Genomic DNA, 27,029 nt, shown 5'->3' on the forward strand with positions numbered 1-27,029 from the left:
AGTCGGCGTAACGACTAATAAATCTTCAATTTGAATCCCGAACATACCGCCCGCCTCGAAATATTAGTTTCGAAACGCAATATACGCAAATGAAAGCGGCGGGGTGCGGCAGCGCAAAAAATTTAAAGGAAGAACTTAAACGATAAAAGGATTGCGTGTTACAATGCCGCGCACGCTAATCCCAGATCTGCGAAAACGGAATGCCGCCCGCCGTGGAACGGTGAACACCATACGAATGCGGGAGCCTTATATACATAAAAAAAATTCGACGACGCCGGAACGAAATTCAAAGGCCGCCCGCCTTGACGGAACTGGAACGCGAGATGCGCTGACGCGTGCGTGAAAGAGCGGCGGTCAGTTGAACGCATACTAAAATGAAATCGGATTAAATGACAGAATCTTTTTTTTTTTTTTTTTACATAGTTTACAATAATATAATCGTTTGTTTTATCTTTCGGATTCGCACGCTACGGGCAAAGGACACAATTTCACAATGGGTCGCCTAAAACATGAGGTGGATGTTTTGACGGTCACGACGCGAATGTGGTTGTCGTCGCCGGGATGTAATTGCACCACTCGCCCCAGCTCCCACTTACACGGAGGAAGGTCTGAATTCCTAAGGAGGACTAGTTGTCCTATCGAGATGGAAGGGCGGGGGCGACGCCACTTTCCGCGTTGCTGAAGCGTATTGAGGTAATCGTTCTGCCATAATTTCCAAAATCGTTCGGTCATATGTCGAACTAATTGCCATCGCGAGAGGCGATTTTCGGCGATATCCAGAAGCGAAGGTTGCGGAGGGGTTGTGAGGGCAGATCCAATAAGAAAATGACCTGGGGTTAGCGGAACGACGTCATCGAGAGTATCGGAAAGAGGTGAGATGGGTCGTGAATTGAGGCATGCCTCGATTGCGCAAAGGAGCGTCGTAAATTCTTCAAACGTCAGTTTTCGATCGCCTAGAACGCGTCGGAGATGGTGTTTAACGCTTTTAACACCGGCCTCCCATAGGCCGCCGAAATGTGGGGCAGATGGGGGGTTGAAGTGCCAAACAACACCATCACTGGCGGTTTGATTTTGGAATTCTGGATTTCGAAGAGCGGCGCGATAAGACATGGTCAATTCCCGATCTGCTCCGACGAACGTTGTTCCGTTATCGGAATACATGCTCTCCGGTAGGCCTCGACGAGAACAAAAACGGACGTATGCGTTCAAAAAGGCTGAGGTGGAGTAATCCGCGACTAACTCCAAATGCACCGCCTTGGTGGCCATGCATATGAAAAGCGCTATATAGGCTTTGCGGGAAGTGATCCCACGACCCGCGGAGGCGCGGATGAGAACGGGGCCTGCGTAATCCAGCCCGCAATGCGAAAAGGGTTTTTTCGGCGGGGACACTCTCACGGCAGGAAGATCTCCCATGATCTGGGTCGGGATCGAGGCGCGTTCGCGGACACATTTGACACATGCGTGAATGACAGCCTTCACCTGACTCCGACCTCGGAGAAGCCAGTATTCTTGACGAAGAATATAGAGGGTTAACTGCAAACCGGCATGCAAGGCCCGTGCGTGGGCTTGTTCAATGATGAGGCGCACTAACGGGTGTGGAGCTAAAACAACCGGATGCTTCGATTGAACGGGTAAAACTGCGTTGCGCAGCCGGCCACCGACGCGAAGAAGTCCATTCTCGTCGATAAACGGGTTGAGAGACTCGAGTGAGTCCTTTGACGAGAGAGATTTTTTATTTTTGATAGCGGCAATGGTTTCTGGAAACTGAATTGCTTGAATGCGGCGCAACCAAAAATTTTTTGCATCGGAGACCTCGCGAGCGGACAGGGCGCGTCCTAGAAAACACCTTTGACGGGACCGGCGACAACAGCGAGCATTTCGGACGAAACGTTGAATATAGGCCGTTACTCTCATTAGTTTTGGCCAACTAGAGAATCGAGATTCTAACTCGCAAACGGGAGCTGGAGCCACGCTGTGAAGCACAACCTTGGATTCGGACTGGTCTTCAACCGTGAAATATTGAGGTTGGAGGGGCCATTCCGTGGAATCCTCGAGAAGCCAGGATGGACCGTGCCACCAAAGGTGAGATTTGACTAGTTCTCCGCTAGAAAGTCCACGTGACGCACAATCGGCGGGATTGTCTGTGGTTGGAACATGCTGCCAAATTGCGTGAGGAAGACGAGTTTGCACATCGGCAACACGATTGGCGACGAACATCTTCCACTTGGAAGGATGAGATTTCAACCACGCAAGCGCTACGGTAGAGTCGGTCCAGCAGTAGCATGGAACTTCGATCAGGTCGAGGGAGGACGCCACGAAATGCATCAGGCGACTGAGGAGAACTGCGGCTTGCAGTTCAAGGCGCGGGATGGTCAGAGGAGTCAAAGGAGCGACTTTGGACTTTCCAGCAACCAGCGACACTTGAGTGGTTCCGGCGGCCGAGGTGCAACGGACGAAAACGACTGCTGCGTACGCGATCGTCGACGCGTCCGCGAAACCATGAAGTTCAATTCGCGAAGCCACCGGAATAAACCCGATCCATCGTGGAATCTGGATTCCGTTCAGGAGCAAAAATTTGGAATAGATTGATTCCCATTGCTCAAGATACTGAGTCGGGATAACGTCGTCCCATCCTACTTTGAGGCGCCATAATGCTTGAATGAGTATTTTTGCGGGGATTATCGCCGGAGTGACCCATCCGAGAGGGTCGTACAACTTTGCGATAGTTGAAAGAATCGCGCGTTTGGTGAGCGGTGGCGGATCAGAAAGATGGACATTGAATTCAAAGGAATCTCGAGAGGGGTTCCAACTTATCCCGAGGATTTTGACTCGATCGTCGGGAGCGAGAGTTTTGGAACATGCTAGTCCATGATCGTCCTGGTCAATGTCGGAAAGAAATTCGGTTGTATTACTGGCCCATTTTCGTAGCTTCATTTGGCCGCATTGGAGAAGGCGGACCAACTGGTCACGAGATTGGCGAATAGCCGACAGGTCGTTGCCCCCGAAAAGAACATCGTCGACATAAATGTGAGATCGAAGTACGGGAACTGCTAACGGAAATCGTTTGCCTTCATCGTTGATTAGTTGTTGAAGAACGCGGAGAGCCAAGAAGGGAGCACAGGTCATCCCATACGTGACGGTCAGTAACTGAAATGCCTGCGTGTCCTCGGAACGAGAGGGCTTCCAGAGGATGCGTTGGTAATCAACATCGCGTTCGTCCACCAGAATCTGGCGATACATTTTGGCAATGTCTGCAGTATAAACGAATCGAAAGGTTCGCCACCGTAGAATGACGGCAGGAAGATCGAGCTGTAATTTGGGACCCGGCATAAGATGATCATTTAGCGTAGATCCGTTTGAGGTGACACTGGAGGCGTTGAAAACCACGCGAAGATGTGTGGTAACGCTGTCGGCACGTAGGACCGGATGGTGTGGAATGTAAACGCATTGAGAAGAGGAAGGCAAATCGGGAGCTTGACGCATGTGTCCAAGATTCTCGTAATCTCGGAGGAACTCCTTATACTCCTCAGCTAGCGAGGGTTGCAATTGAAATTTCCTATAAATTGATTGTAGGACCTTGTCGGCAGCAGAACGAGAGTGACCGATGTCAATTGGGGGGCCCTTACGGAAAGGGAGACGGACGATATACCGTCCATCGGATGATCGCGACGTGTGCATTTGAAAATGCCGTTCGCATTGTTCTTCCTCCTTGGTGAGGGGGGAATGCGCAGGGATTTCCTCAATTTCCCAGAATCGGCGCAGATCGTTCGACAGAGTGTCGTATTGGATACAGTGATGCATCGAGATGCTTGATTCCGAACGAGGTTGAGAGAGAGGAGATGATACGGGACCAGAGATTACCCAACCGAAAATTGTATTCTGGGCAATAGGCTGCCCGCTTGAACCCTTCTTGAGACCGTCGAGAATTATATGCGAATACACATCTGCGCCGAGAAGGAGATGAATCGCGGCGGAACTCGACGGATCAGAATCGGCCCACTTAAGCTGCGATAAATGAGCGAGGGCTCGATCATTTTGAATACGTTTCGGCATGTACGTGGAGAGCGATTTCAAAACGAGCGCTGTGGTTTCGACTGACGGAGAGTCGGAGTCGCGAGGAGCTACGAGGAGATGCACGGCTCGACGCACCGTACCGGCGTGAACTCCTCCGACGGCGGAAATGGATGTCGCAACGCGGGTGCACGTCGCACGCAATAGGTGCACCATAGATTCAGTGACGAAACTGGCTTCGGATCCTTGATCGACCAAGGCTCGTACGGTGATGCACCGGCCCGACGGAACGCGAATTTGAACCCATGCGGTGGCCAGAAGAATACTTGAACTCGAGGTGGCGAGGGTGGACGCGAAATGCGAATTGATCGCGGACGAATCTTCCGACGGAAGCGGCGACGAGGCTGTACCTGACGGCGCGGAACGAGGTGCATCTTCATGCAATAGCGAATGATGTCGCTTATGACACACACGGCACAAGTACTTGCTCGCACAGTCTCGTAGAACATGATTACCGCTCAAGCAATTAAAACAGCGCGAAAACCTTTGAACTAGTTCACGGCGGCCGCTAGGGTTTTGCGCCATGAATTTCGGGCACGAACTAAAAACATGTGACGCCCTACACACTGAAAAAGATAGGTCGCGACGTTGTAGAAGACAGCGAGGTGGTCGCTGCGTGGACTCGCGAAAAACCAGCTGTGGGACGAGGCAGAGTTTCCGAGCGCGATGTGGGCGAGGATTCAGATTCAGTTGAAAATTCCTCAAGACCGCGAGCGCGAGAATCGAGAAACTTCTGAAGAGTTTCGAAAGACGGAGGTGTAACGTCGTCGCTGATTTTTAATTTCCACGCCTTTCGCGTCGGACCGTCTAGCTTTTGGGAAACCAGATGGACCAAATGGTCGTTCCAGAGATCCTCTGGTGTTCGTCCGATTTTCTGCAGCGACTTGAGTATGCTGCCGACACGATCGCAAAGGTTTTCCAAATCCGTCGCAGATTCACGAGATAACGCAGGAATGTTTTGCAACTCCGACATGTGAGCGGAAATGATACGCCGCGGATTTTCGTATCGACCTTTCAATGTGTTCCACGCGATTTTGAAATTGTCCTCGGTTATCGATAAGTTGTCAATGCTTTCGAGAGCGCGACCCTTTAATGCGGAAACGAGATAATGTAGGCGCGTTACATCGCGAAGCGAGCGATTATGTATAATGAGAGCTAAGAATTTATCGCGGAACGATTCCCATTTATCGTAACGGCCTTCAAACTGCGGTAGATCTATCCGTGGAAGCTGTGATTCGGGAACCGACGGACACGCTTGTCCGTCGCTCACGGAAGCAGACTGACCTGGAGAATCGAGAGTGAGCGCGTCGAGATGAGTCGTCATGAACGATAACGTGTCCAGGTAGACCTCCTCCGTTGCAGCGAAATGGTCCTCCAGGAAGTACGGAATGCTCGCACGGTCGTCCGATGGAATGGTAGCGAAGAGGTGGGAATGACCCGTCTCGAACTTCCGCCACTGGTTCTGGAGGTGAACAATTCTTGTCCGCAGGTTGGATTTGGTCCAGTTATTTTTCCCCAGCTTCTTGAGGTTGGTGAGGGCTCGTTCGATCGCCAGCTGCGTCTGCACGTGCCCTTCGAGAGACTGTGCCATGATGACGAAACTCGTACACTCCTTCACTGAATTGATTTTCCTCGCGATCCGGCTCGAAGGACCAAAATGTTCGGTGGCGATCGACGATCGAAATCACCGATATCCGGAACCGCTCAGACGTGAGCGCGTGAGGAACACGATAAGGAGTTAACTTGAAGAAGGAGATGATTCTGAATGCACCTGGCGTGTTTCACAAAGAAAATTTGAACTTTATTTTATAACGATCTAGTTGCCAGAAGATCGCGAACCGTTACCGTGATAATCGTAATATGAGTGCGATGTACAACAGTGGATCGTGGTCGAAAGACGAATAATCGCGAAGACCGAAGAGAGCCTTTTTAAACGCTCTTCGAGCGACAGGCGGGGTCGCACGCGATTGGATCATAATCGATCGCATGATCCTCGAAGATGACTGTCCGAGATTCAAATTGAAGATGTTTACCGGTAACGAGTGTCGATAAACACACCGTGGCCTAGCGAAACGGTAACAATTGATCGCTGCTCGACTCTAAATATAGACCACAACAAAACAGATCGAACGTCGATCGACAGTCGGCGTAACGACTAATAAATCTTCAATTTGAATCCCGAACACAAACGAATTTCTGTGCGGAATCGCTGTTTCGCGTGCTAGATCAGTGCATTTGCATGCAAATATGATAAATTGGAATAGGAACTCCTTTTCGGCAAGCACGATCACAATTTATTCGAGCTTATATCAGATTCGACGAATCTTCGTTTCAGAAGTGTATTTCTGTGCGGAATCGCTGTTTCGCGCGCTAGATCAGTGCATTTGCATGCAAGTATGAGAAATTGGAATAGAAACTCCTTTTCGGCAAGCACAATCAAAATTTATTCGAGCTTATATCAGATTCGACGATTCTTCGCTTCAGAAGTGTATTTCTGTGCGAAATCGCTGTTTTGCGCCCTGGATCAGTGCATTTGCATGCAAGTATGAGAAATTGGAATAGAAACTCCTTTTCGGCAAGCACGATCACAATTTATTCGAGCTTATATCAGATTCGACGAATCTTCGTTTCAGAAGTGTATTTCTGTGCGTAATCGCTGTTTCGCGCGCTAGATCAGTGCATTTGCATGCAAGTATGAGAAATTGGAATAGAAACTCCTTCTCGGCAAGCACGAACACAATTTATTCGAGCTTATATCAGATTCGACGATTCTTCGTTTCACAACCAAATTTCTGTGCGGAATCGCTGTTTCGCGAGCTGGATCAGTGCATTTGCATGCAAATATGAGAAATTGGCACAGAAACTCCTACCCGGCAAGCACGATCATAATTTATTCGAGCTTATATCAGATTCGACGATTCTTCGTTTCAGAAGTGTACTTCTGTGCGGAATCGCTGTTTCGCGCGCTAGATCCGTGCATTTGCATGCAAGTATGAGAAATTGGAATAGAAACTCCTTTTCGGCAAGCACGATCACAATTTATACGAGCTTATGTCAGATTCGACGATTCTTCGTTTCAGACGTGTATTTCTGTGCGGAATCGCTGTTTCGCGCGCTAGATCAGTGCATTTCCATGCAAGTATGAGAAATTGGAATAGAAACTCCTTTTCGGCAAGCACGATCACAATTTATTCGAGCTTATATCAGATTCGACGACTCTTCGTTTCAGAATAGTATTTCTGTGCGGAATCGCTGTTTCGCGTTGCCAGATCAGTGCATTTGCATGCAAGTATGAGAAATTGGAATAGAAACTCCTTTTCGGCAAGCACGATCACAATTTATTCGAGCTTATGTCAGATTCGACGATTATTCTTTTCACAAACGAATTTCTGTGCGGAATCGCTGTTTCGCGTTGCCAGATCCGTGCATTTGCATGCAAGTATGAGAAATTGGAATAGAAACTCCTTTTCGGCAAGCACGATCACAATTTATTCGAGCTTATATCAGATTCGACGAATCTTCGTTTCAGAAGTGTATTTCTGTGCGGAATCGCTGTTTCGCGTTGCCAGATCAGTGCATTTGCATGCAAGTATGAGAAATTGGAATAGAAACTCCTTTTCGGCAAGCACGATCACAATTTATTCGAGCTTATGTCAGATTCGACGATTCTTCGTTTCAGAAGTGTATTTCTGTGCAGAATCGCTGTTTCGCGCGCTGGATTAGTGCATTTCCATGCAAGTATGAGAAATTGGAATAGAAACTCCTTTTCGGCAAGCACGAACACAATTTATTCGAGCTTATATCAGATTCGACGATTCTTCGTTTCAGAATAGTATTTCTGTGCGGAATCGCTGTTTCGCGCGCTAGATCAGTGCATTTGCATGTCAAGTATGAGAAATTGGAATAGAAACTCCTTTTCGGCAAGCACGATCACAATTTATACGAGCTTATGTCAGATTCGACGATTCTTCGTTTCAGAAGTATATTTCTGTGCGGAATCGCTGTTTCGCGCGCTAGATCAGTGCATTTCCATGCAAGTATGAGAAATTGGAATAGAAACTCCTTTTCGGCAAGCACGATCACAATTTATTCGAGCTTATATCAGATTCGAAGATTCTTCGTTTCAAAATAGTATTTCTGTGCGGAATCGCTGTTTCGCGTTGCCAGATCAGTGCATTTGCATGCAAGTATGAGAAATTGGAATAGAAACTCCTTTTCGGCAAGCACGATCACAATTTATTCGAGCTTATGTCAGATTCGACGATTCTTCGTTTCAGAAGTGTATTTCTGTGCAGAATCGCTGTTTCGCGCGCTGGATTAGTGCATTTCCATGCAAGTATAAGAAATTGGAATAGAAACTCCTTTTCGGCAAGCACGAACACAATTTATTCGAGCTTATATCAGATTCGACGATTCTTCGTTTCAGAATAGTATTTCTGTGCGGAATCGCTGTTTCGCGCGCTAGATCAGTGCATTTGCATGTCAAGTATGAGAAATTGGAATAGAAACTCCTTTTCGGCAAGCACGATCACAATTTATTCGAGCTTATATCAGATTCGACAATTCTTCGTTTCAGAAGTGTATTTCTGTGCGGAATGGCTGTTTCGCGTGCCAGATCAGTGCATTTGCATGCAAGTATGCGAAATTGGAATAGAAACTCCTTTTCGGCAAGCACGATCACGATTTATTCGAGCTTATGTCAGATTCGACGATTCTTCGTTTCAGAAGTGTATTTCGGTGCGGAATCGCTGTTTCGCGTGCTAGATCAGTGCATTTGCATGCAAATATGCGAAATTGGCACGGAAACTCCGATTCGGCTAGCAGGATCACGATTTATTCGAGCTTATGTCAGATTCGGCGATTCTTCGTTTCAGAAGTGTATTTCGGTGCGGATTCGCTGTTTCGCGTGCTAGATCAGTGCATTTGCATGCAAATATGCGAAATTGGACAGAAACTCCGACCGGGCAAGCACGCTCACAATTTATTCGAGCCTATGTCAGATTCGACGATTCTTCGTTTCAGAAGTGTATTTCTGTGCGGAATCGCTGTTTCGCGTGCTAGATCAGTGCATTTGCATGCAAATATGCGAAATTGGCACAGAAACTCCGATTCGGCTAGCAGGATGACGATTTATTCGAGCTTATGTCAGATTCGACGATTATTCGTTTCACAATTGAATTTCTGTGCGGAATCGCTGTTTCGCGTGCTAGATCAGTGCATTTGCATGCAAATATGCGAAATTGGCACAGAAACTCCGACAAGGCAAGCACGATCACGATTTATTCGAGCTTATTTCAGATGCGACGATTCTTCGATTCAGAAGTGTATTTCTGAGCGGAATCGTTGTTTCGCGCTCTAGATCAGTGCATTTGCATGCAAATATGCGAAATTGGCACGGAAACTCCGATGCGGCAAGCACGATCACGATTTATTCGTGCTTATGTCAGATTCGACGATTCTTCGTTTCACAAACGAATTTCTGTGCGGAATCGCTGTTTCGCGTGCTAGATCAGGGCATTTGCATGCAAATATGAGAAATTGGAATAGGAACTCCTTTTCGGCAAGCACGATCACAATTTATTCGAGCTTATATCAGATTCGACGATTCTTCGTTTCAGAAGTGTATTTCTGTGCGGAATCGCTGTTTCGCGCGCTAGATCAGTGCATTTCCATGCAAGTATGAGAAATTGGAATAGAAACTCCTTTTCGGCAAGCACGATCACAATTTATTCGAGCTTATATCAGATTCGACGATTCTTCGTTTCAGAATATTATTTCTGTGCGGAATCACTGTTTCGCGTTGCCAGATCAGTGCATTTGCATGCAAGTATGAGAAATTGGAATAGAAACTCCTTTTCGGCAAGCACGATCACGATTTATTCGAGCTTATGTCAGATGCGACGATTCTTCGTTTCAGAAGTGTATTTCTGAGCGGAATCGCTGTTTCGCGCGCTAGATCAGTGCATTTGCGTGCAAATATGCGAAATTCACACGGAAACTCCGATTCGGAAAGCACGATCACGATTTATTCGAGCTTATGTCAGATTCGATGATTCTTCGTTTCAGAAGTGTATTTCTGTGCAGAATCGCTGTTTCGCGCGCTGGATTAGTGCATTTCCATGCAAGTATGAGAAATTGGAATAGAAACTCCTTTTCGGCAAGCACGAACACAATTTATTCGAGCTTATATCAGATTCGACGATTCTTCGTTTCAGAATAGTATTTCTGTGCGGAATCGCTGTTTCGCGCGCTAGATCAGTGCATTTGCATGTCAAGTATGAGAAATTGGAATAGAAACTCCTTTTCGGCAAGCACGATCACAATTTATTCGAGCTTATGTCAGATTCGACGATTATTCGTTTCACAAACGAATTTCTGTGCGGAATCGCTGTTTCGCGTGCTAGATCAGTGCATTTGCATGCAAATATGAGAAATTGGAATAGGAACTCCTTTTCGGCAAGCACGATCACAATTTATTCGAGCTTATATCAGATTCGACGAATCTTCGTTTCAGAAGTGTATTTCTGTGCGGAATCGCTGTTTCGCGCGCTAGATCAGTGCATTTGCATGCAAGTATGAGAAATTGGAATAGAAACTCCTTTTCGGCAAGCACGATCACAATTTATTCGAGCTTATATCAGATTCGAAGATTCTTCGTTTCAAAATAGTATTTCTGTGCGGAATCGCTGTTTCGCGTTGCCAGATCAGTGCATTTGCATGCAAGTATGAGAAATTGGAATAGAAACTCCTTTTCGGCAAGCACGATCACAATTTATTCGAGCTTATGTCAGATTCGACGATTATTCGTTTCACAAACGAATTTCTGTGCGGAATCGCTGTTTCGCGTGCTAGATCAGTGCATTTGCATGCAAATATGAGAAATTGGAATAGGAACTCCTTTTCGGCAAGCACGATCACAATTTATTCGAGCTTATATCAGATTCGACGAATCTTCGTTTCAGAAGTGTATTTCTGTGCGGAATCGCTGTTTCGCGCGCTAGATCAGTGCATTTGCATGCAAGTATGAGAAATTGGAATAGAAACTCCTTTTCGGCAAGCACGATCACAATTTATTCGAGCTTATATCAGATTCGAAGATTCTTCGTTTCAAAATAGTATTTCTGTGCGGAATCGCTGTTTCGCGTTGCCAGATCAGTGCATTTGCATGCAAGTATGAGAAATTGGAATAGAAACTCCTTTTCGGCAAGCACGATCACAATTTATTCGAGCTTATGTCAGATTCGACGATTCTTCGTTTCAGAAGTGTATTTCTGTGCAGAATCGCTGTTTCGCGCGCTGGATTAGTGCATTTCCATGCAAGTATAAGAAATTGGAATAGAAACTCCTTTTCGGCAAGCACGAACACAATTTATTCGAGCTTATATCAGATTCGACGATTCTTCGTTTCAGAATAGTATTTCTGTGCGGAATCGCTGTTTCGCGCGATAGATCAGTGCATTTGCATGTCAAGTATGAGAAATTGGAATAGAAACTCCTTTTCGGCAAGCACGATCACAATTTATTCGAGCTTATATCAGATTCGACAATTCTTCGTTTCAGAAGTGTATTTCTGTGCGGAATGGCTGTTTCGCGTGCCAGATCAGTGCATTTGCATGCAAGTATGCGAAATTGGAATAGAAACTCCTTTTCGGCAAGCACGATCACGATTTATTCGAGCTTATGTCAGATTCGACGATTCTTCGTTTCAGAAGTGTATTTCGGTGCGGAATCGCTGTTTCGCGTGCTAGATCAGTGCATTTGCATGCAAATATGCGAAATTGGCACGGAAACTCCGATTCGGCTAGCAGGATCACGATTTATTCGAGCTTATGTCAGATTCGGCGATTCTTCGTTTCAGAAGTGTATTTCGGTGCGGATTCGCTGTTTCGCGTGCTAGATCAGTGCATTTGCATGCAAATATGCGAAATTGGACAGAAACTCCGACCGGGCAAGCACGCTCACAATTTATTCGAGCCTATGTCAGATTCGACGATTCTTCGTTTCAGAAGTGTATTTCTGTGCGGAATCGCTGTTTCGCGTGCTAGATCAGTGCATTTGCATGCAAATATGCGAAATTGGCACAGAAACTCCGATTCAGCTAGCAGGATGACGATTTATTCGAGCTTATGTCAGATTCGACGATTATTCGTTTCACAATTGAATTTCTGTGCGGAATCGCTGTTTCGCGTGCTAGATCAGTGCATTTGCATGCAAATATGCGAAATTGGCACAGAAACTCCGACAAGGCAAGCACGATCACGATTTATTCGAGCTTATTTCAGATGCGACGATTCTTCGATTCAGAAGTGTATTTCTGAGCGGAATCGTTGTTTCGCGCTCTAGATCAGTGCATTTGCATGCAAATATGCGAAATTGGCACGGAAACTCCGATGCGGCAAGCACGATCACGATTTATTCGTGCTTATGTCAGATTCGACGATTCTTCGTTTCACAAACGAATTTCTGTGCGGAATCGCTGTTTCGCGTGCTAGATCAGGGCATTTGCATGCAAATATGAGAAATTGGAATAGGAACTCCTTTTCGGCAAGCACGATCACAATTTATTCGAGCTTATATCAGATTCGACGATTCTTCGTTTCAGAAGTGTATTTCTGTGCGGAATCGCTGTTTCGCGCGCTAGATCAGTGCATTTCCATGCAAGTATGAGAAATTGGAATAGAAACTCCTTTTCGGCAAGCACGATCACAATTTATTCGAGCTTATATCAGATTCGACGATTCTTCGTTTCAGAAGTGTATTTCTGAGCGGAATCGCTGTTTCGCGCGCTAGATCAGTGCATTTGCGTGCAAATATGCGAAATTCACACGGAAACTCCGATTCGGAAAGCACGATCACGATTTATTCGAGCTTATGTCAGATTCGATGATTCTTCGTTTCAGAAGTGTATTTCTGTGCAGAATCGCTGTTTCGCGCGCTGGATTAGTGCATTTCCATGCAAGTATGAGAAATTGGAATAGAAACTCCTTTTCGGCAAGCACGAACACAATTTATTCGAGCTTATATCAGATTCGACGATTCTTCGTTTCAGAATAGTATTTCTGTGCGGAATCGCTGTTTCGCGCGCTAGATCAGTGCATTTGCATGTCAAGTATGAGAAATTGGAATAGAAACTCCTTTTCGGCAAGCACGATCACAATTTATTCGAGCTTATGTCAGATTCGACGATTATTCGTTTCACAAACGAATTTCTGTGCGGAATCGCTGTTTCGCGTGCTAGATCAGTGCATTTGCATGCAAATATGAGAAATTGGAATAGGAACTCCTTTTCGGCAAGCACGATCACAATTTATTCGAGCTTATATCAGATTCGACGAATCTTCGTTTCAGAAGTGTATTTCTGTGCGGAATCGCTGTTTCGCGCGCTAGATCAGTGCATTTGCATGCAAGTATGAGAAATTGGAATAGAAACTCCTTTTCGGCAAGCACGATCAAAATTTATTCGAGCTTATATCAGATTCGACAATTCTTCGTTTCAGAAGTGTATTTCTGTGCGGAATGGCTGTTTCGCGTGCCAGATCAGTGCATTTGCATGCAAGTATGCGAAATTGGAATAGAAACTCCTTTTCGGCAAGCACGATCACAATTTATTCGAGCTTATGTCAGATTCGACGATTATTCGTTTCAGAAGTGTATTTCTGAGCGGAATCGCTGTTTCGCGCGCTAGATCAGTGCATTTGCGTGCAAATATGCGAAATTCACACGGAAACTCCGATTCGGCAAGCACGATCACGATTTATTCGAGCTTATGTCAGATTCGATGATTCTTCGTTTCAGAAGTGTATTTCTGTGCAGAATCGCTGTTTCGCGCGCTGGATTAGTGCATTTCCATGCAAGTATGAGAAATTGGAGTAGAAACTCCTTTTCGGCAAGCACGAACACAATTTATTCGAGCTTATATCAGATTCGACGATTCTTCGTTTCAGAATAGTATTTCTGTGCGGAATCGCTGTTTCGCGCGCTAGATCAGTGCATTTGCATGTCAAGTATGAGAAATTGGAATAGAAACTCCTTTTCGGCAAGCACGATCACAATTTATTCGAGCTTATGTCAGATTCGACGATTATTCGTTTCACAAACGAATTTCTGTGCGGAATCGCTGTTTCGCGTGCTAGATCAGTGCATTTGCATGCAAATATGAGAAATTGGAATAGGAACTCCTTTTCGGCAAGCACGATCACAATTTATTCGAGCTTATATCAGATTCGACGAATCTTCGTTTCAGAAGTGTATTTCTGTGCGGAATCGCTGTTTCGCGCGCTAGATCAGTGCATTTGCATGCAAGTATGAGAAATTGGAATAGAAACTCCTTTTCGGCAAGCACAATCAAAATTTATTCGAGCTTATATCAGATTCGACAATTCTTCGTTTCAGAAGTGTATTTCTGTGCGGAATGGCTGTTTCGCGTGCCAGATCAGTGCATTTGCATGCAAGTATGCGAAATTGGAATAGAAACTCCTTTTCGGCAAGCACGATCACAATTTATTCGAGCTTATGTCAGATTCGACGATTATTCGTTTCACAAACGAATTTCTGTGCGGAATCGCTGTTTCGCGTGCTAGATCAGTGCATTTGCATGCAAATATGCGAAATTGGCACAGAAACTCCGACCCGGCAAACACGATCACGATTTATTCGAGCTTATATCAGATTCGACGATTCTTCGTTTCAGAAGTGTATTTCTGTGCGGAATCGCTGTTTCGCGCGCTAGATCAGTGCATTTGCATGCAAGTATGAGAAATTGGAATTGCTCAGGTTATTTATATTTAATATGTATATTTGAATATAAAAGAGAAGGTACAGTGTACAATATGAAACTTGGCCGCAGTGCGTGCTTTCTTTTATAAAGAAGTCTTCTAACCAAGAAGACCATAGACTCTTCTGTAGGAAGACTAGAGCAGTGAATATAACGGCCAATCCGCGGCCGTAACGTTATACCAGATGGGGAACTCTCCGCATGTCTGGTTTCCCACAGACTCCATCTGTGTCGAGATGCGCCATCTATGTTTGGATGCGTCCGCACGCCATGAACAGAGCGCACACTTCAACACTCCCACTCGCAATGTTAATGGCGAATCATCTGTTTCTAAGAAAACAAACTAATAAACAAATTATTACATAAAAAAAAACTTTGGTACTCCTTTGGTATAATTTCAGGCGTAAGCCACAGATTTGCCTTGATTTGAGCAAATCTTATACCAAATTAATCCTTATGCAGTTTGCTTCAAACTTTCTGCGTGTGAGCGGCTTTGTCAATATATCCGCCAATTGTTCGTCACTGGCAATATGTTTTATTGTTAAGAGTCCTTGTTTCATAATTTCTCGTGTATAATGAAACTTGATGTCAATGTGTTTCGTTCGTCTGTGAAACACTGGATTCTTGATCAGCTGCTCAGCTGCTGCATTGTCACAGTGCAACACTGTTGATTCACGTTGACATAGTCCCAACTCTTCTAGAATTCTGCGTGTCCATACTACTTCCTTTGTAGCATCATATGCGGCTATATATTCCGCATCTGTCGTTGAGGTTGCGACGACTCCTTGTTTGCGTGAAAACCATATTATTGGACCACAATTTAGTGTCAGTATCACGCCACTGACTGACTTTCGTGTGTCGGTGCAGGATCCGTAATCTGCGTCCGAGTATGCTACTAAGACATTTGATGTCTTCGATGTATTGAACTCGATTCCCTTATTGCACGTTCCAGCGATGTATCTCAGTACTCGTTTTGCAGCTCTCCAGTGCATCTCTGATGGATTCTTCAGGAACTGACTTAATGCACTGACTGCAAACGAGATGTCCGCTCGTGTACCAACTGCTAGATACATCAGAGAGCCAATTAACTGTCGATATGGTGCGTCAACAATTTGACCAAGATTTCCATCTTTTTCTATATTGCGTGTTAGAATTTGATGTGGGTCTCCAGGTACTCCCACTGGATTGCAGTCCTCCATTTTGAATTTCTTCAATACTGCCTGTATATATGCCGATTGATGCAACTTCAATTTGCGTGCTTTTCGATCGCGTTCAATTTCGAGACCTAAATAGCATTTTGCTTCCGAGTAGGTTGTCTCAAATTCCTTCTTCATTTCGTCGAGAAACCTCTTGATCGATTGAATTGATTCACCAACGACCAGTCCATCGTCCACATACAGCGCCAGGTATAGATTTTTACTGGATGCTGCATAAATACATGCATCTTGTTGTGACGCGATCAAGCCAAATTTCTGTAGAAATTCGTTGAATCTTGCGTTCCATTGCCTCGGCGCTTGTTTTAAGCCATATAGACTTTTGCGTAACATGCAAACCTTTTTGCTTCCGTCATTAAAACCTTCAGGTTGTTCCATGAAGATGTCTTCCTTCAGATCACCGTATAGGAATGCAGTTTTGATATCAAAATGATATATTTCATAATCATTTGCACATGCAATTGACATCAGAATTCGTATCGACTCGAACCTGGCTACGGGTGAGAACGTCTCGGTATAGTCGATATTTGCTTTCTGTGAGCATCCCTTCACGACTAATCTTGCCTTATAGCGACTTATACTTCCATCCGTTTTGGTCTTAAGTCGATAAATCCATTTATTTTTAATTGCACGACGATCTGGTGGCAAATCAACTAAGTCCCAAGTTTTATTTTTCATGAGGGACCTTAATTCTTCGTTCATAGCTAGATCAGTGCATTTGCATGCAAATATGCGAAATTGGCACAGAAACTCCGATTCAGCAAGCACGATCACGATTTATTCGAGCTTATGTCAGATTCGACGATTCTTCGTTTCAGAAGTGTATTTCGGTGCGGAATCGCTGTTTCGCGTGCTAGATCAGTGCATTTGCATGCAAATATGCGAAATTGGACAGAAACTCCGACCGGGCAAGCACGATCACGATTTATTCGAGCTTATGTCAGAGATGCGACGATTCTTCGTTTCAGAAGTGTATTTCTGAGCGGAATCGCTGTTTCGCGTGCTAGATCAGTGCATTTGCATGCAAATATGCGAAATTGGCACAGAAACTCCGACAAGGCAAACACGATCACGATTTATTCGAGCTTATGTCAGAGATGCGACGATTCTTCGTTTCAGAAATGTATTTCTGAGCGGAATCGCTGTTTCGCGTGATAGATCAGTGCATTTGCATGCAAATATGCGAAATTGGCACGGAAACTCCGATTCGGCTAGCAGGATGACGATTTATTCGAGCTTATGTCAGATTCGACGATTATTCGTTTCACAATTGAATTTCTGTGCGGAATCGCTGTTTCGCGTGCTAGATCAGTGCATTTGCATGCAAATATGCGAAATTGGCACAGAAACTCCGACAAGGCAAGCACGATCACGATTTATTCGAGCTTATTTCAGATGCGACGATTCTTCGATTCAGAAGTGTATTTCTGAGCGGAATCGTTGTTTCGCGCGCTAGATCAGTGCATTTGCATGCAAATATGCGAAATTGGCACGGAAACTCCGATGCGGCAAGCACGATCACGATTTATTCGAGCTTATGTCAGATTCGACGATTCTTCGTTTCACAAATGAATTTCTGTGCGGAATCGCGGTTTCGCGTTCTAGATCAGTGCATTCGCATGCAAGTATGAGAAATTGGAATAGAAACTCCGACCCGGCAATCACGATCACGATTTATTCGAGCTTATGTCAGATTCGACGATTCTTCGTTTCAGAAGTGTATTTCTGTGCGGAATCGCTGTTTCGCGTGCTAGATCAGTGCATCTGCATGCAAATATGCGAATTTGGCACAGAAACTCCGACCCTGCAAGCACGGTCACAATTTATTCGAGTCTATGTCAGATTCGACGTTTCTTCGTTTCAGAAGTGTATTTCGGTGCGGAATCGCTGTTTCGCGCGCTAGATCAGTGCATTTGCATGCAACTATGCCAAATTGGAATAGAAACTCCTACCCGGCAAGCACGATCACGATTTATTCGAGCTTATGTCAGATTCGACGATTCTTCGATTCAGAAGTGTATTTCTGTGCGGAATCGCTGTTTCGCGCGCTAGATCAGTGCATTTGCATGCAAGTATGAGAAATTGGAATAGAAACTCCGACCCGACAAGCACGATCGCGATTTAATCGAGCTTATGTCAGATACGACGATTCTTCGTTTCGGAAGTGTATTTCTGTGCGGAATCGCTTTTTCGCGTGCTAGATCAGTGCATTTGCATGCAAATATGCGAAATTGGCACAGAAACTCAGACAAGGCAAGCACGATCACGATTTATTCGAGCTTATGTCAGAGATGCGACGATTCTTCGTTTCAGAAGTGTATTTCTGAGCGGAATCGCTGTTTCGCGTGCTAGATCAGTGCATTTGCATGCAAATATGCGAAATTGGCACAGAAACTCCGACAAGGCAAACACGATCACGATTTATTCGAGCTTATGTCAGAGATGCGACGATTCTTCGTTTCAGAAATGTATTTCTGAGCGGAATCGCTGTTTCGCGTGATAGATCAGTGCATTTGCATGCAAATATGCGAAATTGGCACGGAAACTCCGATTCGGCTAGCAGGATCACGATTTATTCGAGCTTATGTCAGATTCGACGATTCTTCGTTTCAGAAGTGTATTTCGGTGCGGAATCGCTGTTTCGCGTGCTAGATCAGTGCATTTGCATGCAAATATGCGAAATTGGACAGAAACTCCGACCGGGCAAGCACGCTCACAATTTATTCGAGCCTATGTCAGATTCGACGATTCTTCGTTTCAGAAGTGTATTTCTGTGCGGAATCGCTGTTTCGCGTGCTAGATCAGTGCATTTGCATGCAAATATGCGAAATTGGCACAGAAACTCCGATTCGGCTAGCAGGATGACGATTTATTCGAGCTTATGTCAGATTCGACGATTATTCGTTTCACAATTGAATTTCTGTGCGGAATCGCTGTTTCGCGTGCTAGATCAGTGCAGTTGCATACAAATATGCGAAATTGGCACAGCAACTCCGACAAGGCAAGCACGATCACGATTTATTCGAGCTTATGTCAGATTCGACGATTCTTCGTTTCACAAATGAATTTCTGTGCGGAATCGCGGTTTCGCGTTCTAGATCAGTGCATTCGCATGCAAGTATGAGAAATTGGAATAGAAACTCCTTTTCGGCAAGCACGATCACAATTTATACGAGCTTATGTCAGATTCGACGATTCTTCGTTTCAGAAGTGTATTTCTGGACGGAATCGCTGTTTCGCGCGCTAGATCAGTGCATTTGCATGCAAGTATGAGAAATTGGAATAGAAACTCCTTTTCGGCAAGCACGATCACAATTTATTCGAGCTTATGTCAGATTCGACGATTCTTCGTTTCAGAAGTGTATTTCTGTGCAGAATCGCTGTTTCGCGCGCTGGATTAGTGCATTTCCATGCAAGTATGAGAAATTGGAATAGAAACTCCTTTTCGGCAAGCACGAACACAATTTATTCGAGCTTATATCAGATTCGACGATTCTTCGTTTCAGAATAGTATTTCTGTGCGGAATCGCTGTTTCGCGCGCTAGATCAGTGCATTTGCATGTCAAGTATGAGAAATTGGAATAGAAACTCCTTTTCGGCAAGCACGATCACAATTTATTCGAGCTTATGTCAGATTCGACAATTCTTCGTTTCAGAAGTGTATTTCTGTGCGGAATGGCTGTTTCGCGTGCCAGATCAGTGCATTTGCATGCAAGTATGCGAAATTGGAATAGAAACTCCTTTTCGGCAAGCACGATCACAATTTATTCGAGCTTATGTCAGATTCGACGATTATTCGTTTCACAAACGAATTTCTGTGCGGAATGGCTGTTTCGCGTGCCAGATCAGTGCATTTGCATGCAAGTATGAGAAATTGGAATAGAAACTCCTTTTCGGCAAGCACGATCACAATTTATTCGAGCTTATATCAGATTCGACGAATCTTCGTTTCAGAAGTGTATTTCTGTGCGGAATCGCTGTTTCGCGCGCTAGATCAGTGCATTTGCATGCAAGTATGAGAAATTGGAATAGAAACTCCTTTTCGGCAAGCACGATCACGATTTATTCGAGCTTATTTCAGATGCGACGATTCTTCGATTCAGAAGTGTATTTCTGAGCGGAATCGTTGTTTCGCGCTCTAGATCAGTGCATTTGCATGCAAATATGCGAAATTGGCACGGAAACTCCGATGCGGCAAGCACGATCACGATTTATTCGTGCTTATGTCAGATTCGACGATTCTTCGTTTCACAAACGAATTTCTGTGCGGAATCGCTGTTTCGCGTGCTAGATCAGGGCATTTGCATGCAAATATGAGAAATTGGAATAGGAACTCCTTTTCGGCAAGCACGATCACAATTTATTCGAGCTTATATCAGATTCGACGATTCTTCGTTTCAGAAGTGTATTTCTGTGCGGAATCGCTGTTTCGCGCGCTAGATCAGTGCATTTCCATGCAAGTATGAGAAATTGGAATAGAAACACCTTTTCGGCAAGCACGATCACAATTTATTCGAGCTTATATCAGATTCGACGATTCTTCGTTTCAGAATATTATTTCTGTGCGGAATCGCTGTTTCGCGTTGCCAGATCAGTGCATTTGCATGCAAGTATGAGAAATTGGAATAGAAACTCCTTTTCGGCAAGCACGATCACGATTTATTCGAGCTTATGTCAGATGCGACGATTCTTCGTTTCAGAAGTGTATTTCTGAGCGGAATCGCTGTTTCGCGCGCTAGATCAGTGCATTTGCGTGCAAATATGCGAAATTCACACGGAAACTCCGATTCGGCAAGCACGATCACGATTTATTCGAGCTTATGTCAGATTCGATGATTCTTCGTTTCAGAAGTGTATTTCTGTGCAGAATCGCTGTTTCGCGCGCTGGATTAGTGCATTTCCATGCAAGTATGAGAAATTGGAGTAGAAACTCCTTTTCGGCAAGCACGAACACAATTTATTCGAGCTTATATCAGATTCGACGATTCTTCGTTTCAGAATAGTATTTCTGTGCGGAATCGCTGTTTCGCGCGCTAGATCAGTGCATTTGCATGTCAAGTATGAGAAATTGGAATAGAAACTCCTTTTCGGCAAGCACGATCACAATTTATTCGAGCTTATGTCAGATTCGACGATTATTCGTTTCACAAACGAATTTCTGTGCGGAATCGCTGTTTCGCGTGCTAGATCAGTGCATTTGCATGCAAATATGAGAAATTGGAATAGGAACTCCTTTTCGGCAAGCACGATCACAATTTATTCGAGCTTATATCAGATTCGACGAATCTTCGTTTCAGAAGTGTATTTCTGTGCGGAATCGCTGTTTCGCGCGCTAGATCAGTGCATTTGCATGCAAGTATGAGAAATTGGAATAGAAACTCCTTTTCGGCAAGCACGATCAAAATTTATTCGAGCTTATATCAGATTCGACAATTCTTCGTTTCAGAAGTGTATTTCTGTGCGGAATGGCTGTTTCGCGTGCCAGATCAGTGCATTTGCATGCAAGTATGCGAAATTGGAATAGAAACTCCTTTTCGGCAAGCACGATCACAATTTATTCGAGCTTATGTCAGATTCTACGATTATTCGTTTCACAAACGAATTTCTGTGCGGAATCGCTGTTTCGCGTGCTAGATCAGTGCATTTGCATGCAAATATGCGAAATTGGCACAGAAACTCCGACCCGGCAAACACGATCACGATTTATTCGAGCTTATATCAGATTCGACGATTCTTCGTTTCAGAAGTGTATTTCTGTGCGGAATCGCTGTTTCGCGCGCTAGATCAGTGCATTTGCATGCAAGTATGAGAAATTGGAATTGCTCAGGTTATTTATATTTAATATGTATATTTGAATATAAAAGAGAAGGTACAGTGTACAATATGAAACTTGGCCGCAGTGCGTGCTTTCTTTTATAAAGAAGTCTTCTAACCAAGAAGACCATAGACTCTTCTGTAGGAAGACTAGAGCAGTGAATATAACGGCCAATCCGCGGCCGTAACGTTATACCAGATGGGGAACTCTCCGCATGTCTGGTTTCCCACAGACTCCATCTGTGTCGAGATGCGCCATCTATGTTTGGATGCGTCCGCACGCCATGAACAGAGCGCACACTTCAACACTCCCACTCGCAATGTTAATGGCGAATCATCTGTTTCTAAGAAAACAAACTAATAAACAAATTATTACATAAAAAAAAACTTTGGTACTCCTTTGGTATAATTTCAGGCGTAAGCCACAGATTTGCCTTGATTTGAGCAAATCTTATACCAAATTAATCCTTATGCAGTTTGCTTCAAACTTTCTGCGTGTGAGCGGCTTTGTCAATATATCCGCCAATTGTTCGTCACTGGCAATATGTTTTATTGTTAAGAGTCCTTGTTTCATAATTTCTCGTGTATAATGAAACTTGATGTCAATGTGTTTCGTTCGTCTGTGAAACACTGGATTCTTGATCAGCTGCTCAGCTGCTGCATTGTCACAGTGCAACACTGTTGATTCACGTTGACATAGTCCCAACTCTTCTAGAATTCTGCGTGTCCATACTACTTCCTTTGTAGCATCATATGCGGCTATATATTCCGCATCTGTCGTTGAGGTTGCGACGACTCCTTGTTTGCGTGAAAACCATATTATTGGACCACAATTTAGTGTCAGTATCACGCCACTGACTGACTTTCGTGTGTCGGTGCAGGATCCGTAATCTGCGTCCGAGTATGCTACTAAGACATTTGATGTCTTCGATGTATTGAACTCGATTCCCTTATTGCACGTTCCAGCGATGTATCTCAGTACTCGTTTTGCAGCTCTCCAGTGCATCTCTGATGGATTCTCCAGGAACTGACTTAATGCACTGACTGCAAACGAGATGTCCGCTCGTGTACCAACTGCTAGATACATCAGAGAGCCAATTAACTGTCGATATGGTGCGTCAACAATTTGACCAAGATTTCCATCTTTTTCTATATTGCGTGTTAGAATTTGATGTGGGTCTCCAGGTACTCCCACTGGATTGCAGTCCTCCATTTTGAATTTCTTCAATACTGCCTGTATATATGCCGATTGATGCAACTTCAATTTGCGTGCTTTTCGATCGCGTTCAATTTCGAGACCTAAATAGCATTTTGCTTCCGAGTAGGTTGTCTCAAATTCCTTCTTCATTTCGTCGAGAAACCTCTTGATCGATTGAATTGATTCACCAACGACCAGTCCATCGTCCACATACAGCGCCAGGTATAGATTTTTACTGGATGCTGCATAAATACATGCATCTTGTTGTGACGCGATCAAGCCAAATTTCTGTAGAAATTCGTTGAATCTTGCGTTCCATTGCCTCGGCGCTTGTTTTAAGCCATATAGACTTTTGCGTAACATGCAAACCTTTTTGCTTCCGTCATTAAAACCTTCAGGTTGTTCCATGAAGATGTCTTCCTTCAGATCACCGTATAGGAATGCAGTTTTGATATCAAAATGATATATTTCATAATCATTTGCACATGCAATTGACATCAGAATTCGTATCGACTCGAACCTGGCTACGGGTGAGAACGTCTCGGTATAGTCGATATTTGCTTTCTGTGAGCATCCCTTCACGACTAATCTTGCCTTATAGCGACTTATACTTCCATCCGTTTTGGTCTTAAGTCGATAAATCCATTTATTTTTAATTGCACGACGATCTGGTGGCAAATCAACTAAGTCCCAAGTTTTATTTTTCATGAGGGACCTTAATTCTTCGTTCATAGCTAGATCAGTGCATTTGCATGCAAATATGCGAAATTGGCACAGAAACTCCGATTCAGCAAGCACGATCACGATTTATTCGAGCTTATGTCAGATTCGACGATTCTTCGTTTCAGAAGTGTATTTCGGTGCGGAATCGCTGTTTCGCGTGCTAGATCAGTGCATTTGCATGCAAATATGCGAAATTGGACAGAAACTCCGACCGGGCAAGCACGCTCACAATTTATTCGAGCCTATGTCAGATTCGACGATTCTTCGTTTCAGAAGTGTATTTCGGTGCGGAATCGCTGTTTCGCGTGCTAGATCAGTGCATTTGCATGCAAATATGCGAAATTGGACAGAAACTCCGACCGGGCAAGCACGCTCACAATTTATTCGAGCCTATGTCAGATTCGACGATTCTTCGTTTCAGAAGTGTATTTCGGTGCGGAATCGCTGTTTCGCGTGCTAGATCAGTGCATTTGCATGCAAATATGCGAAATTGGCACGGAAACTCCGATTCGGCTAGCAGGATCACGATTTATTCGAGCTTATGTCAGATTCGACGATTCTTCGTTTCAGAAGTGTATTTCGGTGCGGAATCGCTGTTTCGCGTGCTAGATCAGTGCATTTGCATGCAAATATGCGAAATTGGCACAGAAACTCCGATTCGGCTAGCAGGATGACGATTTATTCGAGCTTATGTCAGATTCGACGATTATTCGTTTCACAATTGAATTTCTGTGCGGAATCGCTGTTTCGCGTGCTAGATCAGTGCAGTTGCATACAAATATGCGAAATTGGCACAGAAACTCCGACAAGGCAAGCACGATCACGATTTATTCGAGCTTATGTCAGATTCGACGATTCTTCGTTTCACAAATGAATTTCTGTGCGGAATCGCGGTCTCGCGTTCTAGATCAGTGCATTCGCATGCAAGTATGAGAAATTGGAATAGAAACTCCGACCCGGCAATCACGATCACGATTTATTCGAGCTTATGTCAGATTCGACGATTCTTCGTTTCAGAAGTGTATTTCTGTGCGGAATCGCTGTTTCGCATGCTAGATCAGTGCATTTGCATGCAAATATGCGAATTTGGCACAGAAACTCCGACCCTGCAAGCACGGTCACAATTTATTCGAGTCTATGTCAGATTCGACGTTTCTTCGTTTCAGAAGTGTATTTCGGTGCGGAATCGCTGTTTCGCGCGCTAGATCAGTGCATTTGCATGCAAGTATGCCACATTGGCAGAGAAACTCCTACCCGGCAAGCACGATCACGATTTATTCGAGCTTATGTCAGATTCGACGATTCTTCGATTCAGAAGTGTATTTCTGTGCGGAATCGCTGTTTCGCGCGCTAGATCTGTGCATTTGCATGCAAGTATGCGAAATTGGCACAGAAACTCCGATTCGGCTAGCAGGATGACGATTTATTCGAGCTTATGTCAGATTCGACGATTATTCGTTTCACAATTGAATTTCTGTGCGGAATCGCTGTTTCGCGTGCTAGATCAGTGCATTTGCATGCAAATATGCGAAATTGGCACAGAAACTCCGACAAGGCAAGCACGATCACGATTTATTCGAGCTTATTTCAGATGCGACGATTCTTCGATTCAGAAGTGTATTTCTGAGCGAAATCGTTGTTTCGCGCGCTAGATCAGTGCATTTGCATGCAAATATGCGAAATTGGCACGGAAACTCCGATGCGGCAAGCACGATCACGATTTATTCGAGCTTATGTCAGATTCGACGATTCTTCGTTTCACAAATGAATTTCTGTGCGGAATCGCGGTTTCGCGTTCTAGATCAGTGCATTCGCATGCAAGTATGAGAAATTGGAATAGAAACTCCGACCCGGCAATCACGATCACGATTTATTCGAGCTTATGTCAGATTCGACGATTCTTCGTTTCAGAAGTGTATTTCTGTGCGTAATCGCTGTTTCGCGTGCTAGATCAGTGCATCTGCATGCAAATATGCGAATTTGGCACAGAAACTCCGACCCTGCAAGCACGGTCACAATTTATTCGAGTCTATGTCAGATTCGACGTTTCTTCGTTTCAGAAGTGTATTTCGGTGCGGAATCGCTGTTTCGCGCGCTAGATCAGTGCATTTGCATGCAACTATGCCAAAGTGGAATAGAAACTCCTACCCGGCAAGCACGATCACGATTTATTCGAGCTTATGTCAGATTCGACGATTCTTCGATTCAGAAGTGTATTTCTGTGCGGAATCGCTGTTTCGCGCGCTAGATCAGTGCATTTGCATGCAAGTATGAGAAATTGGAATAGAAACTCCGACCCGACAAGCACGATCGCGATTTAATCGAGCTTATGTCAGATACGACGATTCTTCGTTTCGGAAGTGTATTTCTGTGCGGAATCGCTTTTTCGCGTGCTAGATCAGTGCATTTGCATGCAAATATGCGAAATTGGCACAGAAACTCCGACAAGGCAAGCACGATCACGATTTATTCGAGCTTATGTCAGAGATGCGACGATTCTTCGTTTCAGAAGTGTATTTCTGAGCGGAATCGCTGTTTCGCGTGCTAGATCAGTGCATTTGCATGCAAATATGCGAAATTGGCACAGAAACTCCGACAAGGCAAACACGATCACGATTTATTCGAGCCTATGTCAGATTCGACGATTCTTCGTTTCAGAAGTGTATTTCTGTGCGGAATCGCTGTTTCGCGTGCTAGATCAGTGCATTTGCATGCAAATATGCGAAATTGGCACAGAAACTCCGATTCGGCTAGCAGGATGACGATTTACGCGAGCTTATGTCAGATTCGACGATTATTCGTTTCACAATTGAATTTCTGTGCGGAATCGCTGTTTCGCGTGCTAGATCAGTGCAGTTGCATACAAATATGCGAAATTGGCACAGAAACTCCGACAAGGCAAGCACGATCACGATTTATTCGAGCTTATGTCAGATTCGACGATTCTTCGTTTCACAAATGAATTTCTGTGCGGAATCGCGGTTTCGCGTTCTAGATCAGTGCATTCGCATGCAAGTATGAGAAATTGGAATAGAAACTCCGACCCGGCAATCACGATCACGATTTATTCGAGCTTATGTCAGATTCGACGATTCTTCGTTTCAGAAGTGTATTTCTGTGCGGAATCGCTGTTTCGCATGCTAGATCAGTGCATTTGCATGCAAATATGCGAATTTGGCACAGAAACTCCGACCCTGCAAGCACGGTCACAATTTATTCGAGTCTATGTCAGATT

General features: G+C 44.5%; 1 protein-coding gene and 1 pseudogene across 1 annotated transcript; both read right to left on the minus strand.

Moving 5' to 3' along the window:
- Positions 1-447: 447 nt before the first annotated feature.
- On the minus strand, positions 448-4,596 carry LOC143216919 (uncharacterized). Its single transcript, XM_076440501.1, has one exon. It carries the CDS (start codon positions 4,594-4,596, stop codon positions 448-450), a length of 4,149 nt encoding a protein of 1,382 aa, XP_076296616.1.
- Positions 4,597-15,281: 10,685 nt separating this feature from the next.
- Positions 15,282-15,918, minus strand: LOC143217360 (uncharacterized; annotated as a pseudogene).
- Positions 15,919-27,029: the final 11,111 nt, after the last annotated feature.

Source organism: Lasioglossum baleicum, chromosome 16 (assembly GCF_051020765.1).
Source record: "Lasioglossum baleicum chromosome 16, iyLasBale1, whole genome shotgun sequence".
NCBI lineage: Eukaryota > Metazoa > Arthropoda > Insecta > Hymenoptera > Halictidae > Lasioglossum > Lasioglossum baleicum.